The sequence below is a fragment of the Maniola jurtina genome, chromosome 17 (assembly GCF_905333055.1).
Source record: "Maniola jurtina chromosome 17, ilManJurt1.1, whole genome shotgun sequence".
Taxonomy (NCBI): Eukaryota; Metazoa; Arthropoda; class Insecta; order Lepidoptera; family Nymphalidae; genus Maniola; species Maniola jurtina.
Genome location: NC_060045.1, coordinates 9,352,060 through 9,375,083, shown reverse-complemented (window position 1 = coordinate 9,375,083; position 23,024 = coordinate 9,352,060). Strand labels below are relative to the sequence as shown.

General features: G+C 36.0%; 1 protein-coding gene across 1 annotated transcript; it reads left to right on the top strand.

The window, feature by feature from the left end:
- Positions 1 to 414: 414 nt before the first annotated feature.
- Positions 415 to 22,967, top strand: LOC123873680 (carboxylesterase 1C). Its single transcript, XM_045918660.1, has 6 exons — positions 415 to 847; positions 11,167 to 11,273; positions 11,445 to 12,704; positions 21,036 to 21,166; positions 21,690 to 22,188; positions 22,561 to 22,967. The coding sequence occupies exons 1-5, from the start codon at positions 415 to 417 to the stop codon at positions 22,120 to 22,122; spliced, it is 2,364 nt and encodes a 787-aa protein (XP_045774616.1). The 3' UTR covers positions 22,123 to 22,188; positions 22,561 to 22,967.
- The last annotated feature ends 57 nt before the right edge of the window (positions 22,968 to 23,024 follow it).

The following is a 23,024-nucleotide window of genomic DNA, read 5'->3' as shown; positions in this document are numbered from 1 at the left end:
TAAATCTGCACAGTAAAGAAAATATTGTGAGAAAATATGAATCACAAAGAAAATCTAATATTTTGCTGGTCTGATTTGATAACATGGAAGTTATTAGAGAATATAGATAATTTATAGATACCAAAAATGTAGGTATCTGCCAGGTCTAAATCTTCTTAGAACCAATAAGCAATTCCTTGGTCGCTATAACGACGGACAGCCCTACTGTTTACGAGCCGAACTATACACGAGAAGCAGTAACGCACCACCTACGAAACAGAACCACCGCCTCAACTGTGACTACCAGTGATACAAATACAAATTATACAAACACCTAAAGATATATCAATATACATAAATCAAATGCAACCATATAAAGATATCAATGGTACTAATGCAATTCTACAAACGTAAGAGGTGATTAAACTGATGATAATGATATCAAGCAAGATGAATGAGATGATTTACTTAATAGTGTTGTCCATGATAATGATTGCGGTGTTGTCAGCAAGGGAGCCGAAACAGGTGACTTTAGCGAACCAAGGAACAATCGCAGGGATGTACATAACAAGGTTCAGGACGAAGAGGATAGCGGCATATGTGGGTATACCATACGCCCAGCCTCCTGTTGATTTTAGGCGTTTTGCTCCACCAGAGTACACGGATCTTCCTAATTGGCAAGGGTTGAGAAATGCGACGACTTACGCGCCAGATTGTATGCAGAATGATCCGAAGAGGGAAGACATTCAGCATCCTTTGAACAAACACGATGAGCTGTTTACGAAACTACTAGAGTCTCAAATGGAGGAACCGAGGAAAAAAGAGTACTCGGAAGACTGTTTGTACCTCAACGTCTATGTACCAGATGGTATGTATCTAATCTGTATAATGTATATGCTATTCAAACAACCATTTTTAAACAGTATTTTAGGTAACTTAGTTTCACTTTTAGATGGATTTTTTAAATTACTTCTACTGAACCGATTTTTATGAAATTTGGAAACGAATTTCATTCCCATGCCATGACAATAACACATTCTGTAAAATACAAACTCCTAAATCTAATGCTGTAAAGATACTGCCCGCCTAAACTAAGGATCTGCAGATTGTGAATTATAGGTAAATAATAATAATAATTTATTTATTAATCGGACAACTAAAATCCATAGTGTTAGTAACAAAAAACTTAAAAATTATGTTAGTACTTAAACACTAAGTAGTTAGTAACAATACAAACTTATAAACTATGTTAGTACTTAAATACTAAGTAGTTAGTACAATAAAAACTTAAAAAAACGGTAAAATAGAACTGTTGTGAAATTTCAAGTGCTAAATTACAAATTAAAATACCCTATTACAGCAGCATTCATTGACTAGTAGCATAACTATTATTATTTTCTTTCATTCATTTTGTACACTCATTTACCTGTAATAAAGCTAATCTTTACTATCAAAACCTTATACGTCCATGATCAAAACACTATTTAATTTTCTACTTATATATTATCTAGGTTCATATTTTTGCGAACTTGGCACGTGTTTTAAACCCATTATCCAACCTTTTACAAAAAACTTTTTGTATGTTAATGCATGCCCAGGAATCGAATAATCTGTTTATGAAACAGAGCCTAAAAAGGGTCGAATGGCCCGACCCATTGTGAAATGTAAACAAAACTTGAAACTTCACTGTAGTAAGTACCAGCAAATATCATACCAAACCTCAGATTATAATACTTTCTTTTCTTTACGGTTCAAGCGACTAAAAAAGTCACTTAGCAAGTGATTTCTTTGAGTGTGTTGTAAGATGCGTACAATTATGCATTTTTCCACACCTACCTACTGAAAATGAATATAATGTCAGCAGCGATATTTGGCTACATCAGTAATATGTACGAGTAAGTATACTACCTACTTACACCCAAAACTTTAAAAATATAAAAAAAGAATATTACCCATTTTAAATGACTAATATTCCCCTTTCCTCTCCAACTAAGCGTCAGGCTTGTGCTAGGAGTAGGTACGACAATAGTGCAACGGGCGGGGTTTGAACCGTCGACCTTTCGGTTTTCAGTCCACTCCTTTACCGGTTGAGCTATTGAGGCTCATAAACTCAACTAATCAAAACTGTTTCTGTGTTCATTGTATTTTCTGGTTTTTTGTGTATTAGCTACTAGCAAACCAAATAAACAATGAAAGAAATGCTTTCAGCAGAGGTTTGCTTTGATATAAATTCTGCTAAAGCATTTTTTCTCGATTCTATGCTGCTGGCGTCATTCGCATTTTCAGTATTGAAAAGTGAGCTTATTGCGCGGCTTTGAATAGCTATGCTAGCTATATTATGTAAGTGATTTGTAAAAAAATCATTCATTCGTAGATGGAGCAGTTTTTTTATGCCTCAAAAAATCTGAATTACTTTTATTATCTCTTAGGAATTATACAACTCATCATCACATTATGATCAACCCATTGCCAGCTCACTACTGAGCACAGGTTTGGCCATATTAGTCTACCACGATGGCCAAGGGCGGAGAAGCAGACAGATTCTGAAAATATTGAGTAGTTAACTCTGTTACCTAATCACATCACACTTCATACTAATATTATAAAGGCGAAAGTTTGTATGTGTGTGTGTGTGTGTGTGTATGTTTATTACTCCTTCACGCAAAAACCACTGGACGGATTTGGCTGAAATTCAGAATGGAGTTAGATAATATCCTGGATTAGCACATAGGCTACTTTTTATCCCGGAAAACCAAAGAGTTCCCACGGGATTTCGAAAAACCTAAATCCACGCGGACGAAGTCGCGGGCGTCAGCTAGTCCTCAAATATGGTCATCGCTCTGGGCTGGTTTCCGCACTTAAACGTTTCCGTCTGTTGTGCGTTTACCATATTACGATGCGTACGTAAATTACGCATCGTAATATGGTTACGCATATTACGATGCGTAATTTACGTACCTAAACCTATTCAGAATACAAAGTTGACCTTTTTTGTGGAATTCGGTTGACTATTCAGGTCATTTGAAAATACCAGTAGATTCAATATGTGGAGCTTTTCCGTAAGATATATTATATTATGGAAATAAGTCCCCCATCAACAGGCCGAAAATAAATTGTATTCACCCATATTGGCCTACTTTTAAAAATTCACGTGTTTCCCTTCATCAGATAAGATTGCCATTCCGCCCCTTTTCCATTTCACATACATATCAAATTGACCCTCCGGAATTAGTTGGTATAATAGTGTTTTTCTAGTCGCTGGAACAAGTGGGTAAGTTCATTCTGGTTTTAAAATGAAAAGCGTTGATAATTTCGGACCACGGTAAGGAGATATAAAATCTAGTAAGATTGACAGATTCAGAGCACTGATGGCATGGCAACTCTTCACATTAATCCAGTACAAGATAATATTTTCAGTACTAGATTAGATTGCTGTTATAAAAAACATCCTCTCTGTCTCTGACGCATTGGTGTATTCTGCGATCTTGTGGGAGCTCAAGAGTTATACCTATGTCTGGCTAAATCAATTAAGGAATTTATATTTAGCCTAAATTGACTCTCTCGTTCCAGTTAAATATCGTGAATTTAGCCCGTTTCCACTTTAAGTTAAGTCGTGTAAGTTGATTTCCAACTTATAAAGGGACTAGGGTTCCAAATGCGCCTTTGTAAAGAGCGCACAGACACACAGAGAGACCGAATACACAAAAATTAGAACACAATGTACGTTGCAAAGTGAATATCACTACGTTGGCACGTCGAGAGTTAACTTAGCCTGTCTGTCTGTCTATCTGCTACCTTTTCACGGCCCAACAGTTTAACCGATTCTGACGAAATTCGGTATAAAGTTAGCTTATATCCCGGGGATGGACATAGGCTACTTTTATCCCGGAAAATTAAATAGTTCCCACGGGACTTCTAAAGACCCACCCGCTTAACCGATTTGTATGAAATTTGGTACCGAGGTAGCTTGCGTCCCTGTAATTGACAACTTTTTATCCCGGAAAATCAAACAGTTCCCACGGGATGTTTAAAAACCTAAATCCGCGCGGACGAAGTCGCAGGCATCCTCTAGTGTTGGCATAAAAAGAAAATAAGAACAAAAATTCTCTGAATCTGACCTACATTTTCTCATTCATTAGCTGTAAAAGCATTTTTCGCAAGTTTCGCAAAACTTGGTCAAGTTTGATCAACTTAACTAAGAAGTTCGATGGGTTGTCACAACAATGTTGGCCATGATACGTTATTTCCCATTTCGGCTAGACATCTCAAATAACTAGTTAGGTATTAGTAAATAACGATGAACCACGAAAGTGATCTCGTTTCGATCTTAATTATTCGAATAAGTATAACATTGCCAACTTATACCATATATTTAATTTCAAATAATATTATGTATGTCTATAACTATCTGTCTATAACTTATTGGAGACACTGGACTAAAGCGGAATTTACATTCCGAAATTAGTTGCACGAAATTAGTTTCACGACATTAATTTCATGATCAATTGCACGTGTAAACTTTTTATTTCGTAATGCATTAAATACGAAATTATTGCATGCATTATGAAATTAGACGTTTACAGATGGAATTAATCTCGTGAAACTAATTTCGTAACGTGAATTCCGCTTCATTCTATTCGTATTGTCTATTTTATATAACTTTTAATTAAGTAGATAGAATTACATTTTTGTTTAGAACAATTTCAGAGAGTAATCCAAAAAGGTAAGTCACTAACTCCCTCTCAAAAACAAAGACTTAAGACTAAGGCGTTCCCTACTTAGGTAGATCCTTTGTCTGCATATCAAGTTTAAGGCTCTGACAAAAATAACGCGCAATGGCAAAGTGTCCAACAGCATCTTCTAGAACTTGTACTACTCGAAACTGTAAAGTAAGCCGCTCACTATGCAGCGCGCACCGTGCCGTTCCGACACGCGTTGTAGTGCTTCATTTCGTGTATTATAATACAGGTGTAACCAGAACGCGAGCAAAAACTTAGCGTTATTATTATACTACCTTAACACAATGCAATGTCAATAACTTCTTACTTGCCTTATATTGTAGTTAGAGATTTAATATTTTACAAACCCGCATTGTATAGCGCGCAAAACTCGGGTCAATGCCCACCTACGACGCGGCATTGGCTTTAAGTAACCTATTTACGGAAGCTTGACCTCTAGCGTCTGTCAGATGTTTTATTTGTAATATTTATTTATTTATTTATTTTATTTTACATCTAATTGAACGGCAGTGCCACTTACACGAACTAGATGATTATTACACAAATACAAAAAGAGAAAAATAAATAAAAGGTAAAGCTAGAACAACATATGTTACAATAAAAGATTTTAAATTTTGAATGTATGTACGCTGAGAGCACTGAATGATCCTGTTCATTCAATGCTCTCCGCGTACCTCAGTAACTCCTGAACCAACGATGTCCACCCGTCATTGAATGGATCCCATTGATCATTTATATCCGAGACTATATGTATTATGAATTTTAAAAAATACAGGATTTTAAAAAAAACTTAGTTTTTTTACGGTATCTTAGCACTAATTCTCAGTACTATCACCTGTTTTTGGTTTTGCTAGCGTTCTGGTTACGCTCTGCACAAATCCTGCGGTAATCGTCGCGATCCATACCGTCGCGCTTTATGTGTCCAAGCCTTTATTCTTGGTCAAAGAATGCAAGCCGGGCTTTAGTATCGGGAAAATTTCCGATCCTTTCAAAACCGCTGAACTTTTCAATCGCGCTTTGAGTGGGCATTAGTGACCAAAGTGCTATAATGGCGATCGTTCAGTGTAAAGCTCATCGCTCACTATACAGTCGAGGCAGAGTCGAGGCACGGGCGTTGAGACTGATGTGATTAGGCGTAGAGAACATTATGGAGAGCTCTCAACCATGCCGGTTTCCTCACGATGTTTTCTTTCTCCATATTTAAGCAAAGCTGCCGTTTAAGTAAAAAGCCGTTAAATGCAAAAAAAAATTTTTTAGCTATCGCCAAAATCGAATGTTTTAGAGCTAATAAGTCGCATTTTTTTTATAAACATTAGTTTTTGCGAATTCTCACGTTTTTTGGTAGTAATTCAAAAACAAATTTTTACACTTAAACGAATTTTTTGCTAAAAGTACTACAAAAAGAGTCAAGGAGGATTTACCTACTTTTAAAATGTAATACAGATAGTTTCACTCATTCAATATGCAGCCTCGTAAATTCAAACATAACCCGTTGACTTTTCCTACACCTTGCCCCCAAATGACCCTCCAATGCTCCTCGAGTCTCGACTTTACTATGAACGATATCCTTAAAATTCTACGCCCGCGCGTGTTTAATAATGCTTACAAGATTTTTTAAAGAGCTTGACAAAACATATTTTAAGAAAATTCAATGATATTGATATCAGCCATACTTAAAAAATATCAAAAAAAAATCTAAAATGATTAAAATTGCGTTTCGGTTGGGTTGAGTTCAACTCAATTCGGAAGTTAGGTACCTACCTACAAGGCAGGTAGCAAGTAAGGTAAGGGAACCTATTTCTTGAAAGATAAAGTAAGGGCGCTTGCCTTTAAAGACCTTTCACTATTTTGTGATATATTATATTGTCTTCATCCAAGATTTTTCATTTCATAAAGTAAGGTATTTTGGGGGAAAAGCAGCGTCTTTTATCTCCGATCGCTTCGCATTTGATAAGATACATTTGTCAAATTGATCGTATCACCATCAAAAAGAAATATTTTTGAAAGCCTGGCCTTTATTACGGATATTCGTCATTTGATTTTTTGTTTTTCTTTGAGTTTACTTCGTTTTGTCCCGTTTTCTTTATATATTTTCTAAAAAGGATAGGTACTTTTGTGAGCTTTTTATAAGAAAACTACAACATCACTAAAATAATCCACGTGGATCAAGGTTTTTAAAAATTCCGACGGAAGTCTTTAATTTTCCGGAGATAAAGAAGTCTTATTTATTTTATTTTATTTTTCATGTACCAAAATTGTACTTCATATGAATTTTATGCCTACAAAATCCATATGCATATCCATATGGAATCTGGAATCCGGAATACATTACTCGTATACATCTCTTAAAATTCTTTTGGCTGGCTGAATTAATTTTAAACCAATGAATCAAGAAATTATTTTAATAATATGCATGACTTTCATAAAAATACTGGAAATATGTAATTACAATACGCCTGTTAACGAGTTTTTGTTTCTGACTTCGTCCCGGTAAAGTGTACTTACGAGTAGATTAACTGTACCTCTGTTTCTACTTAATGGATTATTATGATTTATGGTGAAAGTTAGTGCTATTATGCAAGTTTCATTCATGTTTTCACGTGATTCGCAAACTAACAAATAAATAAAAACAAGCGGAAAAATAGAACGAAACTCTGCACTCAACTTACCATTAAAGTTTACGTAAACAGCTGATTAAGGACTAGTTTTTCATTGCAAAGTAAAAATCTTCACAGATTAAAAATACAAAGGTCGTCAAAGCATCAAACTTATTCCTCAGTAAAAAAATATTTGGCGATTGAAAATCAGTCTTCATATTAAATAGGTAAGTATATTAAAAAGTATGTAAACAATTTTAACTATGAAAAATTCCACACAAGAAAGCAACGGACACAAGCAAACATAAATATGAAAATTCGTTCGTGCAAATTACCCGGAAACTATGCGTAATTTGGCGCACCTAATAATTTACCCGTACTTAAAGGCAATTTCTTCCACGTGCCACCCGAAACTGTATAGAGCACAATTTGCAAACTGAAAGCACAGTTTAATAGTCAAGCTACCTTGAAAGCACTTAAATATGTATTTTTTCTATTACTTTTTAAAAGGGGTCTTTCCGTCACTAGCTCCATACAAACGTAGTTCGTCTCTCATTGGAATACTAACCAATCATACTCAATGGAGTTTTGTAGAAACGTTCTGGGAACTAATATCTAAGCCTGTGATTTTCCAGATTTCCGTTAAAATATTCGCTTTCAAAGTTCCGCGGTCTTAAAAATTCACATACATACATATCTTTGAGCCCCTGTAATTTAAAACTACATATTTTTAGAAAAATCTAAAACACCACCAAGCTAGATAGTTAGTACATTTTGAATGTTCTCTTCGCTCAAAAGTTTTCCATCAATTAAGAGCTGTTTAAATACTTAAAAGGATGCTTTGTGCCTCGCGATGATCTCAAAGTTCAGTTTAAACTCGTTTACAATTTTAAGTATTTCGCTAAATTCGTCGCTTAAGTAATTTGGGACGAATTTTAGTAGTCTGAAAATGTGTACGCCAAATTGTATTTATTTATTTTAAACAAGCTATCACTCGCGATGTACGTAAATTATATCTTTTGTTACTTCTGGATAAAGTTACTTTCTAATGGCGAAAGAATTATTAAAATCGGTTTAGTAGTTTCACAGTTTATCCATTTCAAACAAAGATATCTTAACTCTTTAAAATATTAGTATCCCTTGTATAATATTACTATAAAGAAGCTTTTGCCCCAGCTTCGTCCGTAAGAATTTAGGTTTTTTTAAAAATCCCATGTCCGTCGCCGAGTTTTAGGTTGTCAAAATCCGTGGGAACTCTGATTTTCAGGGATAACAAGTAGTCATGTATTCAAGAGTATTTTTGTATGGTATTTTCCTACCAAGCTATTTTCTTACCATGTAGGTAAATAGATGATGCCTGGAACTTTACCCACATGGATTTAAGGTTTTTAAAAACCCCGTGCAAACTTTATGATTTTCCGGGAACACAAGTAGTGTGCCCCGACTTTTTACCAAAGTTATGTCGTTAGTAAAATTCATCAAAATCGGTTAAAGGAATGGGCCGTGAAAAGCAATATTAATAGTATGGGAATAATATGTATATGGATTTCTTATTCTAGCTATAGTTAGGTACTTATTCTAGCTATAGTTAAGTACTCATAGGTCCATGTTTCGTACAATTTAGGTCTCACACTGAAATATCTTTTAAGATAGGATGATGTGAAAACGGCGCGACGATGAACGCCGTGTATGATGTAATATAATATTTCAGAAGAAATCTATTCACGTGTTTCTTTCCCTCCCTGTATCGGTTCGACATGGGGCAGGATTTTCCGGTCCTTTAAGAGGTTTTTATATAAATGACTCCATTTATCTAATCTACCCTTTGATAGCTTTCTATTCGATATGTGTTGGTTATTTGTGTAGCTATTTATCAAGATTACATGCTCTTCTTAACCCCCGACCCAAAAAGAGGGATGTTATAAGTTTGACGTGTGTATCTGTGTATCTGTCTGTGGCATCGTAGCGCCTAAACGAATGAACCGATGATAATTTAGTTTTTTTTGTTTGAAAGGTGGCTTGATCGAGAGTGTTCTTAGCTATAATCCAAAAAAATTGGTTCAGCCGTTTAAAAGTTATCAGCTCTTTTCATGTTTTCTTGTTATTTTATAGCAGACCGTTAGGTTCATATTATGTCAATTGACAAATGTCTAGCTGTCAAGATGGGCGTTGCCTAGATACAATAATTATTTACTTATTTGAAGATGATGTTTTGGAAAACTCAGATACTTTGTCGGGGGTGTTGGGGGTGTTATAAATTTTTAATTTACACCTTTTAAGAAGCTACTCTTATCGTGCCTACATACAAGGTGTAATCAGAACGCTAGCAAAAATGAAGAGAAGGTCATAGTAATGATGATTACTGATATGGTGCCACAAAAAAACGCGATTTTTTAAATCCTGTATTTTTAAAAAATCTAAATATATTGCAAATTAAGCATCTGACTGACGCTAGAGGTCAACGGACGTTTCGTAAATAGGCCTCTTGGGGTCAATGCCACGTCGTAGGTGGGCATTGACCCGAGTTTTGCATGCAAATATTGCGGGTTTGAAATGTGTTTTATTGAATACTAACTTACTAAAACTACAAGATAAGGCAAATGGTTATTGGCATTGGATTGTGTTTAGGTAGCATATTAATAACCCTAAGTTTTTCCTAGCGTTTTGCTTACACCTAGTCTATAGCACTTGAAGTTTGTGGACAAAACGGTTTGCCATGTAAGAACAGTCTCATCAAATGTAGGTATGATAACATCTTGATCAGAGATCATGATCATCTGATCACAATCCTGAGGTAGGTAGGTACCTACCTAGTTCTACTTACTTAGTTGAAGCCAATGTCATGACTTTTACAGCAGCATTATTATTATTATGAGTGTATGCCTACGAACCAATAACGTTGACCTCAAATTGTCAACTAAGCGCAACTTAATGGCAGCTAGTAGTTAAGTACATAGGCTTCATGATTGTGAATAAATTCCTAGTATTAATGCAGGAATTCCGTGCCAATAGCATTGTTACTCTGAATTGGCTAACCCACATTAACCTAACTACCTGACCCAAATAGAGGTAGGAAAAGATATACACAGCTGTCAGACAAGTTCTGAAATTATTTTCAGGCTATTGAAACAAGATTGAAGACTATTAGTTGTATCTTCTCAAACTAGATGGCGCTTCTTGTAGTTTGCGCTGCGCTATTTTTCACTTTAGTTCTCACTGTAAATAGAAGCTGAGATTAGTGTCTATCAGCGAAGTCACGGGAATCAGCATAAGTTAATTTAACACTATCTTAATATTATAAAAGCGAAAGTGTGATTATATATTTTTGGAATGGGGTACAAAGTAAATACCCATAATAATGCCCATAATTGATACTTTAACAATAAGAAGTGTTTTCCCAGTAAGCTGAAATTTCGTGGAAGTGGAACATGAATATTGAAAATTCAGTGTTTCAATTTCAATAATATTATAATCTCCTGCCATCAAAAATGTCCCTTCATTCATATTGAACTTTCGAACAATCGTGATTTTATGACGATATCAATTATCAACTTGAAAAGTTGATAATTGATTGACGTACAAAGTTTCACGTCACCTGTTATGATTACAGAAACCTAATATTACGCCTATTATTCTGATATGTATCGTTCTAGATCAGACACAATTTATATTAATTTATATCTCCTTTATTTATGCCGTAATATAAAAAATAAAGTACTTACTTACCTAAAATTCTATTTATTTTGAAAATATGGGTTATATTTTCAAAATAAATAAAACCTCTCTTTTTTAAGGTTGAGACAACTTTGTGCATAGTTCAACCGTTTAAGAACCTATTTTCCTTATTTCAGATTTCAAGGTAGAAGGCTACCCGACGATGGTGTGGTTCCATGGCGGAGATTTCGTGCGAGGCAGCCCTAACAGCATAAACCCCTTTCAACTAGTACTCAAGCAAAAGGTATGCCAAAATTTCCATTTTACTTAATGCCTTTGAAACACTTTATATCCCACTAAAACCACTGCCTAAAGGCCAGTTGCCAGGCTGATGTAGAATACTATGCTAATTTGGTTTGCTCTTCAATTTAGATAGGCACGAGACTGAGTTTTAATGAAAAAATTGTTTTTCCAGGTAATATTTGTGTCTGTCGCCTACCGTTTAAATATATTTGGATTCTTCTCAACTCTGGATAACGAAGCTCCAGGAAACTTTGGTTTGTTAGACCAAGTAGCGTCGTTATATTGGGTAAAAAATAACATTGAAAGTTTTGGAGGTGACCCTGACAACGTTTGTATATTCGGACATGACGCAGGCGCGGTTAGCGTTGGACTTCATTTGTTGTCTCCTTATTCATCAGGACTCTTCCAAAAAGCGATCGCTATGAGCGGCAATATCCTTTCACCAGAGACGGTAAATATTGCCAGGAAGGAAGTGATAACGGTCGATAAAGTGGCTGTTGCGTTCAGTTGTTTTCGAAAACCGACATTTCAATTAATAGATTGTCTAAGAAGGGTAAATTATCAAGCTTTATTGGATATTGGAGAGCCGTTAGCTTCTTGGAAACCGATTGTAGATACTGGTTTTAGTAACATAACTCAGCCATTTATATCAGATCAGCCAACCAAAATGTTTCAAGATGAAGTGTTCAGCCCTGTACCGGTTCTAACTGGTTACACAAACATGGAAGATGGACTGCTCCTGGACAAAGGAGAGGATTCTGGTATAAGCCAAAGAGAGTTTGATATCATGCGCGAGGAAGTGATTCTCTCTGATATAACCGTTGACAATAGTTCGTGTTTTACAAATCAGCATCACATACAAGACGCCGTTGAATTTTTCTACAGACCAATCCCACCAACGACCAACGAAACCATCCTTCGTAAACAATTTTTGGACTTTTACACTGATAAAGTTTATGGGGCCACAACTTACCAATTAGCGAAGTTTATCAGTAAACATGCTCCTGTTTATCTTTATAGATTTGATTTGAAACCGTTTTCAGATATAGCGAATGAGGGTATACCGGATTGGATCGCAGTGCCACATAATTTTGATTTGATTTTCGCTTTTGGCTTACCCTATTTAGCCCTGCCCGAAGATTTTAACAAATGGGATTACAGGGATAAGAGTATATCTGAAATAATTATGAAAATGTGGACCAATTTTGCATGGTACTCTAATCCGTCCAATTCTGGCGTGATAATTCAATGGGATACTTTTGAAATTGAGAGACCCGGATTCTTTATAATCGACAGACAGAATTTTACGATGAGCACACCAGCTACAGTCAATTATAAAGCATTTGAGTTCTGGACTGATTTTTATCCTAAAGTTTTGGAGATCGGTACAAAATGTTGTAAAGAAATCCAGGACGACTCCGGTACGGATTCAGTGTTAACACAAAGGGTATATTTAAATCTAGTCGCTTTACATTTACTTTTAACAATTCTTTCATGAAAATCGATCTGAATAAATTTCGAGCGTTATTTTTGTATAGTCTATTTAATAGAGCCGCAATTTATTTATGAAAAGTTATTGTATTCAAACTTGAACCAAACCAAAGATCAATATTTATGGATATATTACGAACCCTTCTAATAAATTTGATAAATATATTATGGTATTTTTTTATGTTCTCCTTTATAAAGAATGTATTATTCTAATATGTCACTAGTGTACTGTAGCGATGGGCGATTGTTGCAAAAAATGACAATCGAATGAATCGAACAATTAAACAATCGATTGTATACTGTTAGATTCATTCCACTGTTTTTACGAATGTGGAACAAATATATTATCGAACATCTAAATCAATAACGCAATTTTTTCGATTCATTTTACCCAGAACCGTGCGCTAAGTAACTGAATAATTTTTCGATTGTTGAACAAGAAAATTATTCGATTGTTGCAATTATTCGATAAGAATTGAACAATCGATTGTTTTTGAATGAATCGCCTATCACTAGTACTGAATTCAACCATGAGAAATAGGAGAGTCGTATTAAAGTAGGAAAAGAGGCTGTCACATTCGATATCGAGGGCTAGTGTCACTTAGTTTAGAATTTCCCAGCCTTTTTCTCTCTACAATATAGCGACGACGTATCGACAAGTACATTAATAAAGGATATCAACCCTACGAGGAAAATACTTCCATTTCAATAAAGAGAAAGCCTTTAAACAAGTAAGTATTAAAAGTAATGGCAACACAAACTCCAAAATAGAAATAAAATATTAGAATCTTCAGTTTATATTTTGGGTTTACAGAAATTAGATGTATGAAGTCGGGCGAACTTATAAACGAAACTAGAAAATAAAGCATGAAGCTCGCCCGACTCCAACATACACGACTAGAAACAATTTTTTTTTTTTTACATTGCGGTTTTAGAAGTCGGTTGTTTTTGTATGCTCAAAATTGTCAACATGTTATGAGATAGCAGATTTTCTATTTTCTGTTACCATAATGAGAGTCTGTGCAAGATACCATTTTAATCCTTAGCTTAACTAAACGTACGTAAATCAATATAACTTTTCAATTGAAAGCTAATACCTCAATCATCCAAATTTACGACTAAAGTATCGAACCAGACTATTTCACTTTTTGACCTTTTCTCCATTGATCAATAGGCGAATGACCGTTTTGCTAGTGTTTCGTGACCATGATCTACCACCGATGCCGGCTCACTACTGAGAACGAGTCTCCTCTCAGAATGAGAGAGGTTTCGCCCTCTACCACGCTGGCCAAGTGCGGATTGGCAGACTTCACGCACCATTTATAACATTATGGGGAACTCTCAGGCATGCAGGTTACCTCAGGATGTTTTCCTTCACCGTTGATATATAATTGCCTAAAACGCGTATTTATATGGTGCATATAGTGCATTATGGAAAGAAAAAAGGTATCAAAACTTCAGATAAGATTTTGACGAATATTCCCCCCTGGCGCAGTGGTTAGCTTTGTAGTCTAATTTTAAGAGGTCCCGGATTCGATTCCTGGCAGGGGTTTGAAATTTTATAATTTCTAAATCTCTGGTCTGGTCTGACTGGAGTCTTCACTCTTCAGCCGTGGCTAGTTACCACCCCGCCGGCAAATAAAGGGGTAGGTACGGGTTTAATGAAAATTGCCACACCCCTTCCAGGTTAGCCTGCTTCCATTTTAGACTGCATCACCATTTGCCACCAGGTGAGATTGCAGTCAAGGGCTGACTTTGTATGTCTGAAAAAAAAGCAAATCTCTACCGTAAGTATGAGACAATCGAACAAGACAATTTCACTTTTCAACCTTTTCTCGAGTGATCAATAAACGTCCATTGTTTCGCTAGTGTTTCGTGATTATAGACCATTATTCATAAAACTTGCTTGTTCGAACGTCAACGTTTGCGATAAGAGCCCACAAAGGAAAATTGTACCCGCAATTGCGAAGTTTTAAAATAAATTGGCGTTGAATTTACTCGTTAAGAATTTCATAAATCTTGTTTCGCCTTCACCTTTTTGTTAATGATCCATCACAATCCACGATTAGGTATTAATTACTATATCCAATATGCTTTATGAATTTTAGTTTTTTTTCTCTCGTCTGGCTTTATTAGCCAATGTCAAGTTTGTAGTTATTTACAAGTTTTTTTTTTTTTTTTTAAAGAATATTAGCCATGTTAAATGACTAATATTCCCCTTTCCTCTCCAACTAAGCGTCAGGCTTGTGCTAGGAGTAGGTACGACAATAGTGCAACGGGCGGAGTTTGAACCGTCGACCTTTCGGTTTTCAGTCCACTCCTTTACCGGTTGAGCTATTGAAGGAAACTATATGCATAAGTATGGACTTCGTCTGTGCCGGCACTCGCCGACATACACGCGGGGCCCCTTTCGAATTTTAGTTTGTACTAGCCGATGCCCGCGTGGATTTAGGTTTTTCGAAGTCCCGTGTGAACTCTTGGACTTTCCGGGATAAAAAGTAGCCTATGTGCTAATCCAGGATATTATCTATCTCCATTCCAAATTTCAGCCAAATCCGTCCAGTGGTTTTTGCGTGAAGGAGTAACAAACATACACACACACACACACACACACACATACAAACTTTTGCCTTTATAATATTATTAGTGTGAAGTGTGATTAGTGTGATTAGTGTGATTAGTGTGATGTAGCTCTCACTAGCGAAATTTAATATTGTAAAGAGTAGAGATCTGTCGTTTGTTTGCAAGCAACCTATGAATAAGTACCTATATTCAACGGTAAACGTTTATAAACAATTAGATGATGCCCGCGACTTTGTCCGCTAGGTTTTTTTAAAAATCCCGTGCGAACTCTTATTTTCCGGGATAAAAAGTAGCCTATGTCCGTCCCCGGGATGTAAGTTAACTTGTACCTACCTCATCTAAATCGGTTAAACCGATCGGTTTCGGTTGGGCCGTGAAAAGCCAGAAGACAGACAGACAGGCAGACAGACAGACACATTTCGCATTTATAATATTAGTATGGATATGGATGTAAGTATGATGACAACGATGAAATTAGCTAAAATACTTAGAGATACCTAAGTTAAACAACGGACTTTTAACTACTGTTAATTTAACACGAACTTTTTTAATCTGTAGGTGCGTAGGTAGTGAGATGGAAAAAAGAAAATAAGAGCACCTCAAACTAATTTTTAATCAGAAAAAGAATTGGAACAAAAACTGGCCTAACGTTTCAGTGATTCTGATGAAACAAGAAAGATTCTTATTTTAGAGACAGACAAAGGAAAGTTTAACGAACGTGGAAAACCAATACTTACAAACAAAAAACCAGTCAATTGCGAGTCGGACTCGCACGCGAAGGGTTCCGTACCATCGTACAAGATATACGTAGGTACCACTTTTCTGTAGAACACTGTAAGTTATGTGATTTAGTAAATACATTTTTTCGTGAACATATTTTTAAGTGATGTAACCACAAATTTACGGTTTTTGGATTTTTTCCTTACTTGTGCTACCTACCTGCCAAATTTCATGATTCTAGGTCAACGAGAAGTACCTATCCTATAGGTTTTCTCGACAGACGGGCAGACGGACGGACGTACAGACAGACAACAAAGTGATCCTATAGCGGTTTTTCCTTTTGAGGTACAGAACCCTAAAAGCTAATATTTGTCCATTAGAGGACATCTTTATGTGAGGTCAGTGATGTGAAAAAATAAGAAATGAGACTCAGCCAATTGTTGAAACGGATTACAGGTATGTAGACGTAATATAAAACCATATCAGTATAATGATATTATAAATGTGAAAGTGTGTATTTCTGTCTGTTTAGCTAGCTTTTTCACGGCCTATCAATACAGAAACGATACTAGTTGCAATTGTATCACAATTGAATCGCTACTGTCGCGCGTTGCAAACGCGACTAACGCGAACGGCCCATTTTTTTTATTTTTTTTTTTTATTCACTATAGGCAAGCTAGCCACAATCACACCTGATGGAAAGTGATGATGTGGTCTAAGATGGGACGCGTTTACCTAGAAGGTGCCTATTCAGTCTTGTTTTAAAGATTCCCGGATTATAATTGCGATTACCGATGCAAGCTACTGAATCGCTATAAAAAGTCGTCGTGAGCGACCTCCCTAAAGCGGAATTTACATAACGAAATTAGTGGCACGAAATTAGTTTCACGGCATTAATTTCAAAATTTTTAAATGCTTGCATTACGAAATAAGACTTTTACACGTGCAATTGATAGTGAAATTAATGTGGTAAAACTAATTTCGGGCCACAACTTTGGTAATGTAAATTCCGCTTTAATCCAAGTGGATGAAGTCGCGGGCATCATGTAGTACAATCAATGTAAAACAATAAAGATATAGAAGGTTATCGGATATAGCTTGGGTCAATGTTAGATGTCATTACTGTTTATCTCTGCAAGCAAGTACTATTTATAATGAGAAAAAATAGGTGAGTAACTGGGTATTTAACATAACTAATCTCATTTTCTGCATTATACCTACCCATTTACTGATTTAAACAAAAAATATTTACTCACTGAAATTGGAATGTTTGAAACAACAAGATTATTTTTATAAGGCTCCACTACCACCTACCTAATGCCTTCAACATAGCATGGATTTAGATTTTTTAAATCTCTTGGGAACTGTTTGATTTTCCGGGATACAAAGTAGCCTATAACAGCTGACTTAGATAATGAAAATCACGCCGATCCGTTGCTCTATTGTATTGTGATTGAAGGACAAATGGAAAAATTATCACACATTCGGAGAGTGACATAGGCTACTTTTTATCCCGGAAAATCATAGAATTCGCAATTTTTGATATCCTAAATCCAACCGGACGAAATCGCGGGCCATAGCTAGTACATGGGGTACTGGAAATTTATACTGTATGGAATAAGGGCCGTAAACAGGTGAAGGTTTGGGTATTACCAGTCATCAAAGTAAATACGTAAGTCATTGGAACCCAATCTCGCTTTGAGGAAACCGTTGTTTTTACTGGCGGTGTTTTTTGCATCACCAATAATTACTTACTTACTCATTCCGATAGACAGTCTCTGGTGATAAGTGTGGGAAGATAGATGTGTGTTTGTGTTATCTTCTTACAGTAAATAAATCGGTAAGTGCCATCTTTGTTTTTTTTTATTATCAAAACACAAAACAATTACACGATTAAAAAATTAATAATTAAAAGTTTTAAAAATTGTTGTTAAAACTTTATTGTTCATATTATTATCAAAAAACTCTTATAAACCGTCGGAGATCCGTAAGGTGGTAATAAATCATTGGTTTTATTACTCTTGCTCAGCAGAACTGAAAAAAATATTTAATGGCTGCATTGTAAAACAATAGGACCTATGTTATTTGCTTGCTTTATCTATTTCTTATTACCCGACTACGGCAAAGCCGAAAGGAAGGGTTATAATTTTTTTACTCAGGTACTTATATAAGTTTGCAACGCGAAATATCTGAAACTTGGCTAATGCCTGCGACTTTCGTTCGTGAGGATTTAGATGATCTTCAATAACCACCAACACTAAAAAGTAAAAATTATTTACCTATGTACACCGAAATCTCCTAGATTTCTGAACCGATTTGCGTAATTTTTTTTATCGATAAGAGGAACTTTGCGACATTGTTTCGTAAAAAAATCGGATTTCAACTTTTCAATCCTGATGCTGCAGGGGACCTGACCACCAAAACTGATGGGATTTAGAAACTGTCGGTTATAAATTGATGATTGATATTGAAGGTGTCTCTAGCAAGGAAAGACTTTGTCGTTGACCTCGAGGACTCAACTCCTCAACCCTGATGCTGTAAGGAATTGCATTCCTAAATCCTGGTGATGTCTCGGGATTTCTAGGGTTCCGTATCTCAAAAGGAAAAACGGAACTACGGAAATATATTATGTATACAAGAGTTAATGTAGTTCTATAGTAACATTTTTGGAGCCGGTGCCAATTAGCCGCATGAACCATCTTCGTGCGGCTAATTGGCTTCTTCTTCTTTTCATACCTATTGTTTGAGACTCCACATTGGCACCTTATTGGCTCCGACTCCAAAAAATGTTACTATAGAACTACATTTAACTCTTGGAGTTAAATCGTTATGATGTTCCTACATTTATGCGAGCATTATCTGTTAATATTATGTTTTATATACTTATACAAGACCTATACGAAGGTTACAGAGGGTATAAGCTTTATATTTTCCTGTTCGGTCATAAGTAACCGGTTAACCGCGCCTTGGCCGGGGCCGATGCCATTTTTTTGAAGATGAGACAACCCAACGATTGCGGGCTTTCATACAAATTGTCATGCAAAGATGTTTGTTTTATGTTCTAATTCTAGTTTATTTCAAAAAATCCTTTCTTAGATCTACGACGAATAATTTAACCACCTGTCTTTCAAGTTTTTACCCGACTGTGGCAAAGCCAAAAGGAAGAGTTATGATTTTAGCAGTCTATGTATGTATGTAATGTGTAAATGTATGTGTGTGTGTATGTTTGTATCCAGATTCTGTGTTCCACCGTAGCACCTAAACTACTGGGCCGATTTTGATGAATGAGGTGTCAATCGATTCGTTGTAAAGGTCCGGGTGACATAGGCTACATTTTATACGAAAAAATTGACCTAACGGATGTTACAAGAAAGTGGGGTTCTCCAAATATTTTTTTTTTTGCTATTGTATCGAGTGGGGTGTCAAATGAAAGAGGAGAAAATTCTGAGTTCATAAATATAAATGCACTACAACATTAAAATATACCAAGCGACAGAAAAATAATTTTACTATAATATTTCAGCGTTTATTAAGACGATCGCAGTCGGGTTTTAGTTTTTAACTTTATCTTGTTAATCCCAGTGGTACAGACTATGGCGTTTGATCAGTCGGTCAGGACAAGTCTTTTTATTATAGGTAATACGTAGAGAACAAAATACGTAGGTATCAATAGAAATCCCTCGACCCTCCGTCAGATAAAAAAGTCATAGACCTATAGAAACATGAATTAATTTAAGCCTCAATAGCTCAACGGTTATAGGAGTGGACTGAATTCCGAAAGGTCGGCGGTTCAAACCCCAGCCGTTGCACTATTGTCGTACCCACTCCTAGCACAAGCTTTACGCTTAGTTGGAGGGAAAGGGGAATGTTAGTCATGATTAAAAATGGCTAATATTCTTTAAAAAAAAAACACTCCCTGAATAGTAGTTATATATACCTTCCTACTTACATATTCTAGGTAATAGGTAAGTTTTAGACGCTCGCAAAAGGTGAATTCCTTCTTTATAGATTTGTTATGTAAATAACTCCGTTACTTTAAGTAGCTATTTGGAATTCCTTAATTATTGTAGAATAAGTATAATTAATAATTTATTCACAACAAACACGTGTTTAACGGGAAAACCGTGTGATTAAGAGGGGTCTCTCCGTCACTCGCTCCATACAAACGTAGTTTCAATTTCATTTGAATAATAAGCAACCAAAGTCCATGAAATTTTGCAGACATATTCTATAAACTAATATCGGTTCAGCCGTTTGAAAGTTATCAGCTCGTTTCTAGTTCACTATTGTAACCTTCACTTGTGGGGGGTGTTATAAATTTTTAATTTACACTTGTTTTAAAAATAATTGACAAGCTGACTACAAAACACTTCTGATGTAAAATTATAAAAAAAAAGTGAAATTACTTTGATTTTCGTTACTGTAATTTCACACTTTTTCTGGATATTTTTGGCTCGCTGAATACTCACACACAGTACAGTTTTAGAACTGTACTGAAATTGAGTCTAAAGTTCATGATTTCGATTAGGAGGATACAGTTAAATGTTTCAGAAGCTTTCCTTCAGTTTCATGCACCTCTTGTAAAATTTTATTTCGTGCCTAATAATAAAAAGCCCATGTATGGGGAGCCCCCTGAAAAAGAATTTAAATGAATTTCTAATTCATTATTCGGATTAGGGTCAATGTTCTACACAAAATACCAAAGCTTCTGGTTTGTAAATCATTTCGTTTACGAGCTAGGGACTTGGGACACGCGGACAGACAGACATACAGACAGCAGAGTGACATTAACAGGGCTCCTTTTTACGTTTGGGGACGGAGCCCTAAAAACTAACTCCACGCGTACGAAGTCGCAGGCATCAGCTAGTATTTACATAAGTGCATAGTTAGCAACCTAGTCCATGTTGAAATTGACTACTGCGGTTGAAATTCAGTCAGAGAAGATTATTATGATTGTTGTTTTCAGGAGATGGCCTATAAGCAAATCTTGGTGTTGGTGATTTCGGCGTGGCTGGTGGCGGGGCAACGACCTTCGTTTGCCGGATCCAAGCCCATCGGATTCCCTGAAGTGGTGACTCCGGCAGACCCCCTGGGCAACCGGTAAACTTAATTATTACTCTTTATTTTAGAGTTCCGTAAACATGGAACAGTTCTTATCTAATTTCGTCAAAACTGTCTATCCGTCCGTCGTCGTAAGTATGTCACAGATATTTTAATTCTTATAAAGGCGAAGATATAAGAACCGGTGGTTGCCTAGTGGTTAAGAGTCGGCCTCTTATTTAGGAGATCTGGGCACGCACCACTATAAAAATAGCAAGCTAATATAAAAATAACTTCAAAAATTAAGTTAAGTGCGTTTGTAAGCAAATAAAAAGGATGATAAATAAATACTTAACAAGTAGGTAGGCATTATTACAGGACATAGGGCATAAATTAAGTACCTAGATACTGGAAAGCACTTGACTGTCACATGCATGCCTGCAGGTCGAGGGTTTCACAAACTGATTACGCGCCTACTTCTGTACCTAATATTGTATGAATATTATTTTCTGCTGTTAATTTTGGCAGGCGCCACGTTTATAAGAGCTTCAATCAATTCAACCTTTACTCTTTGCTCTTGCAGATTCGGCGATGACTCCCCTCTCCCAGTAGAAGCCAAAGGCGACCGGGCACTGGTCGAGCGTCTGAGCAAACTTCCAATCGACAAGCAGCCTTTCTGGTTCATCAACTGGAAGGCCATAGAAGCGGCCCAGAAGAACCCACAAACGTACCCACAAAAAGAAAACTCTTTCACCGACAACTTCCAAGGAGCCAGCCAATCTCAATCCGCCAACTTCCAATCAAATACTCCCAACACCCAATCAAACCCTCCGAACACCCAATCAAACCCTCCAAACACCCAATCAAATTCTGCCATCAACTCTAATGGTCTTACGTCGAAATTCGGTGAAACTAATAACGGAGCAAGTAACTTAGCATCAAACGGCAACTTCGCAAACACCTTTAACAGCAATAGACCGAGCCAAGGCTATCAACAGTACAGGCGTGGCTATTGATTCTAGTGCTGATTGAAATGCTTTAATCACAGATATCAGAATGTCACAACTTTTTAATGAGAAAAGCTTAACAGGGCTCTCTCCGTCACTCGTTTCCACTCGTTTCATACAATCGTAGTTCCAATTTCATTTGAATATTAAGCAACCAAAGTCCATGAAATTTTGCAGACATATTCTAGAAACTAATATCTGTGTCTGTGGTGTTTTAGATTTTTCTAAAAATATGTAGTTTTAAAATTACAGGGGCTCAAAGATTTGTATGTAAATTTTAAAGACCGCGTAACTTGGAAACCGAATATTTTAACAAAAATCTGGAAAACCACAGACATAGATATTAGTTTCTAGAATATGTCTGCAAAATTTCATGGACTTTGGTTGCTTAATATTCAAATGAAATTGGAACTACGATTGTATGAAACGAGTGACGGAGAGAGCCCTCTTAATCAATATCCTATCTAGGTATGTTTTGGGATTAACTTCTATATTGGTTGAAAGAATGCAATGTTTTGCTTTCTTGTAAAAAAAGTGTGGGAGAAATGAAACTTTGTGGTTAAGAGTGAATTAGACTTAGGGTGCGTTTTCACTGAAGTGCAGCGTAGCGGAGACGGATGTTTTTGACCAATCAGGTTATTGAGAAAATTATAACGTTATCTAACACTGATTGGTCGTTGCATGTCTCCGCACCGCTTCAGTGGAAACAACCTTTAAAGCGAGCAATAATATACTCAGTGCATGCATATGCTTGCCATACCTCAAATACTCATAAAGAAAATCAATTTGGTACCTAGGATTTATTTACTTACTTTTTATTTGTGTAATTAAAAAAGAAAAAAATTACCTACTTACTTAATGTTTTTTATTTCTTACCTAAATTTATTGATTTTTACCTGATTGCATCAGAA

Coding starts and splice junctions, on each gene's coding strand:
- LOC123873680 (XM_045918660.1), top strand. CDS start 415: ATGATATCAAGCAAGATGAATGAGATGATTTACTTAATAGTGTTGTCC. Junction 12,705..21,035: donor ACGACTCCGGTACGGATTCA/GTGTTAACACAA, acceptor TGTTTTCAGGAG/ATGGCCTATAAGCAAATCTT. Junction 21,167..21,689: donor GCAGACCCCCTGGGCAACCG/GTAAACTTAATT, acceptor TTGCTCTTGCAG/ATTCGGCGATGACTCCCCTC.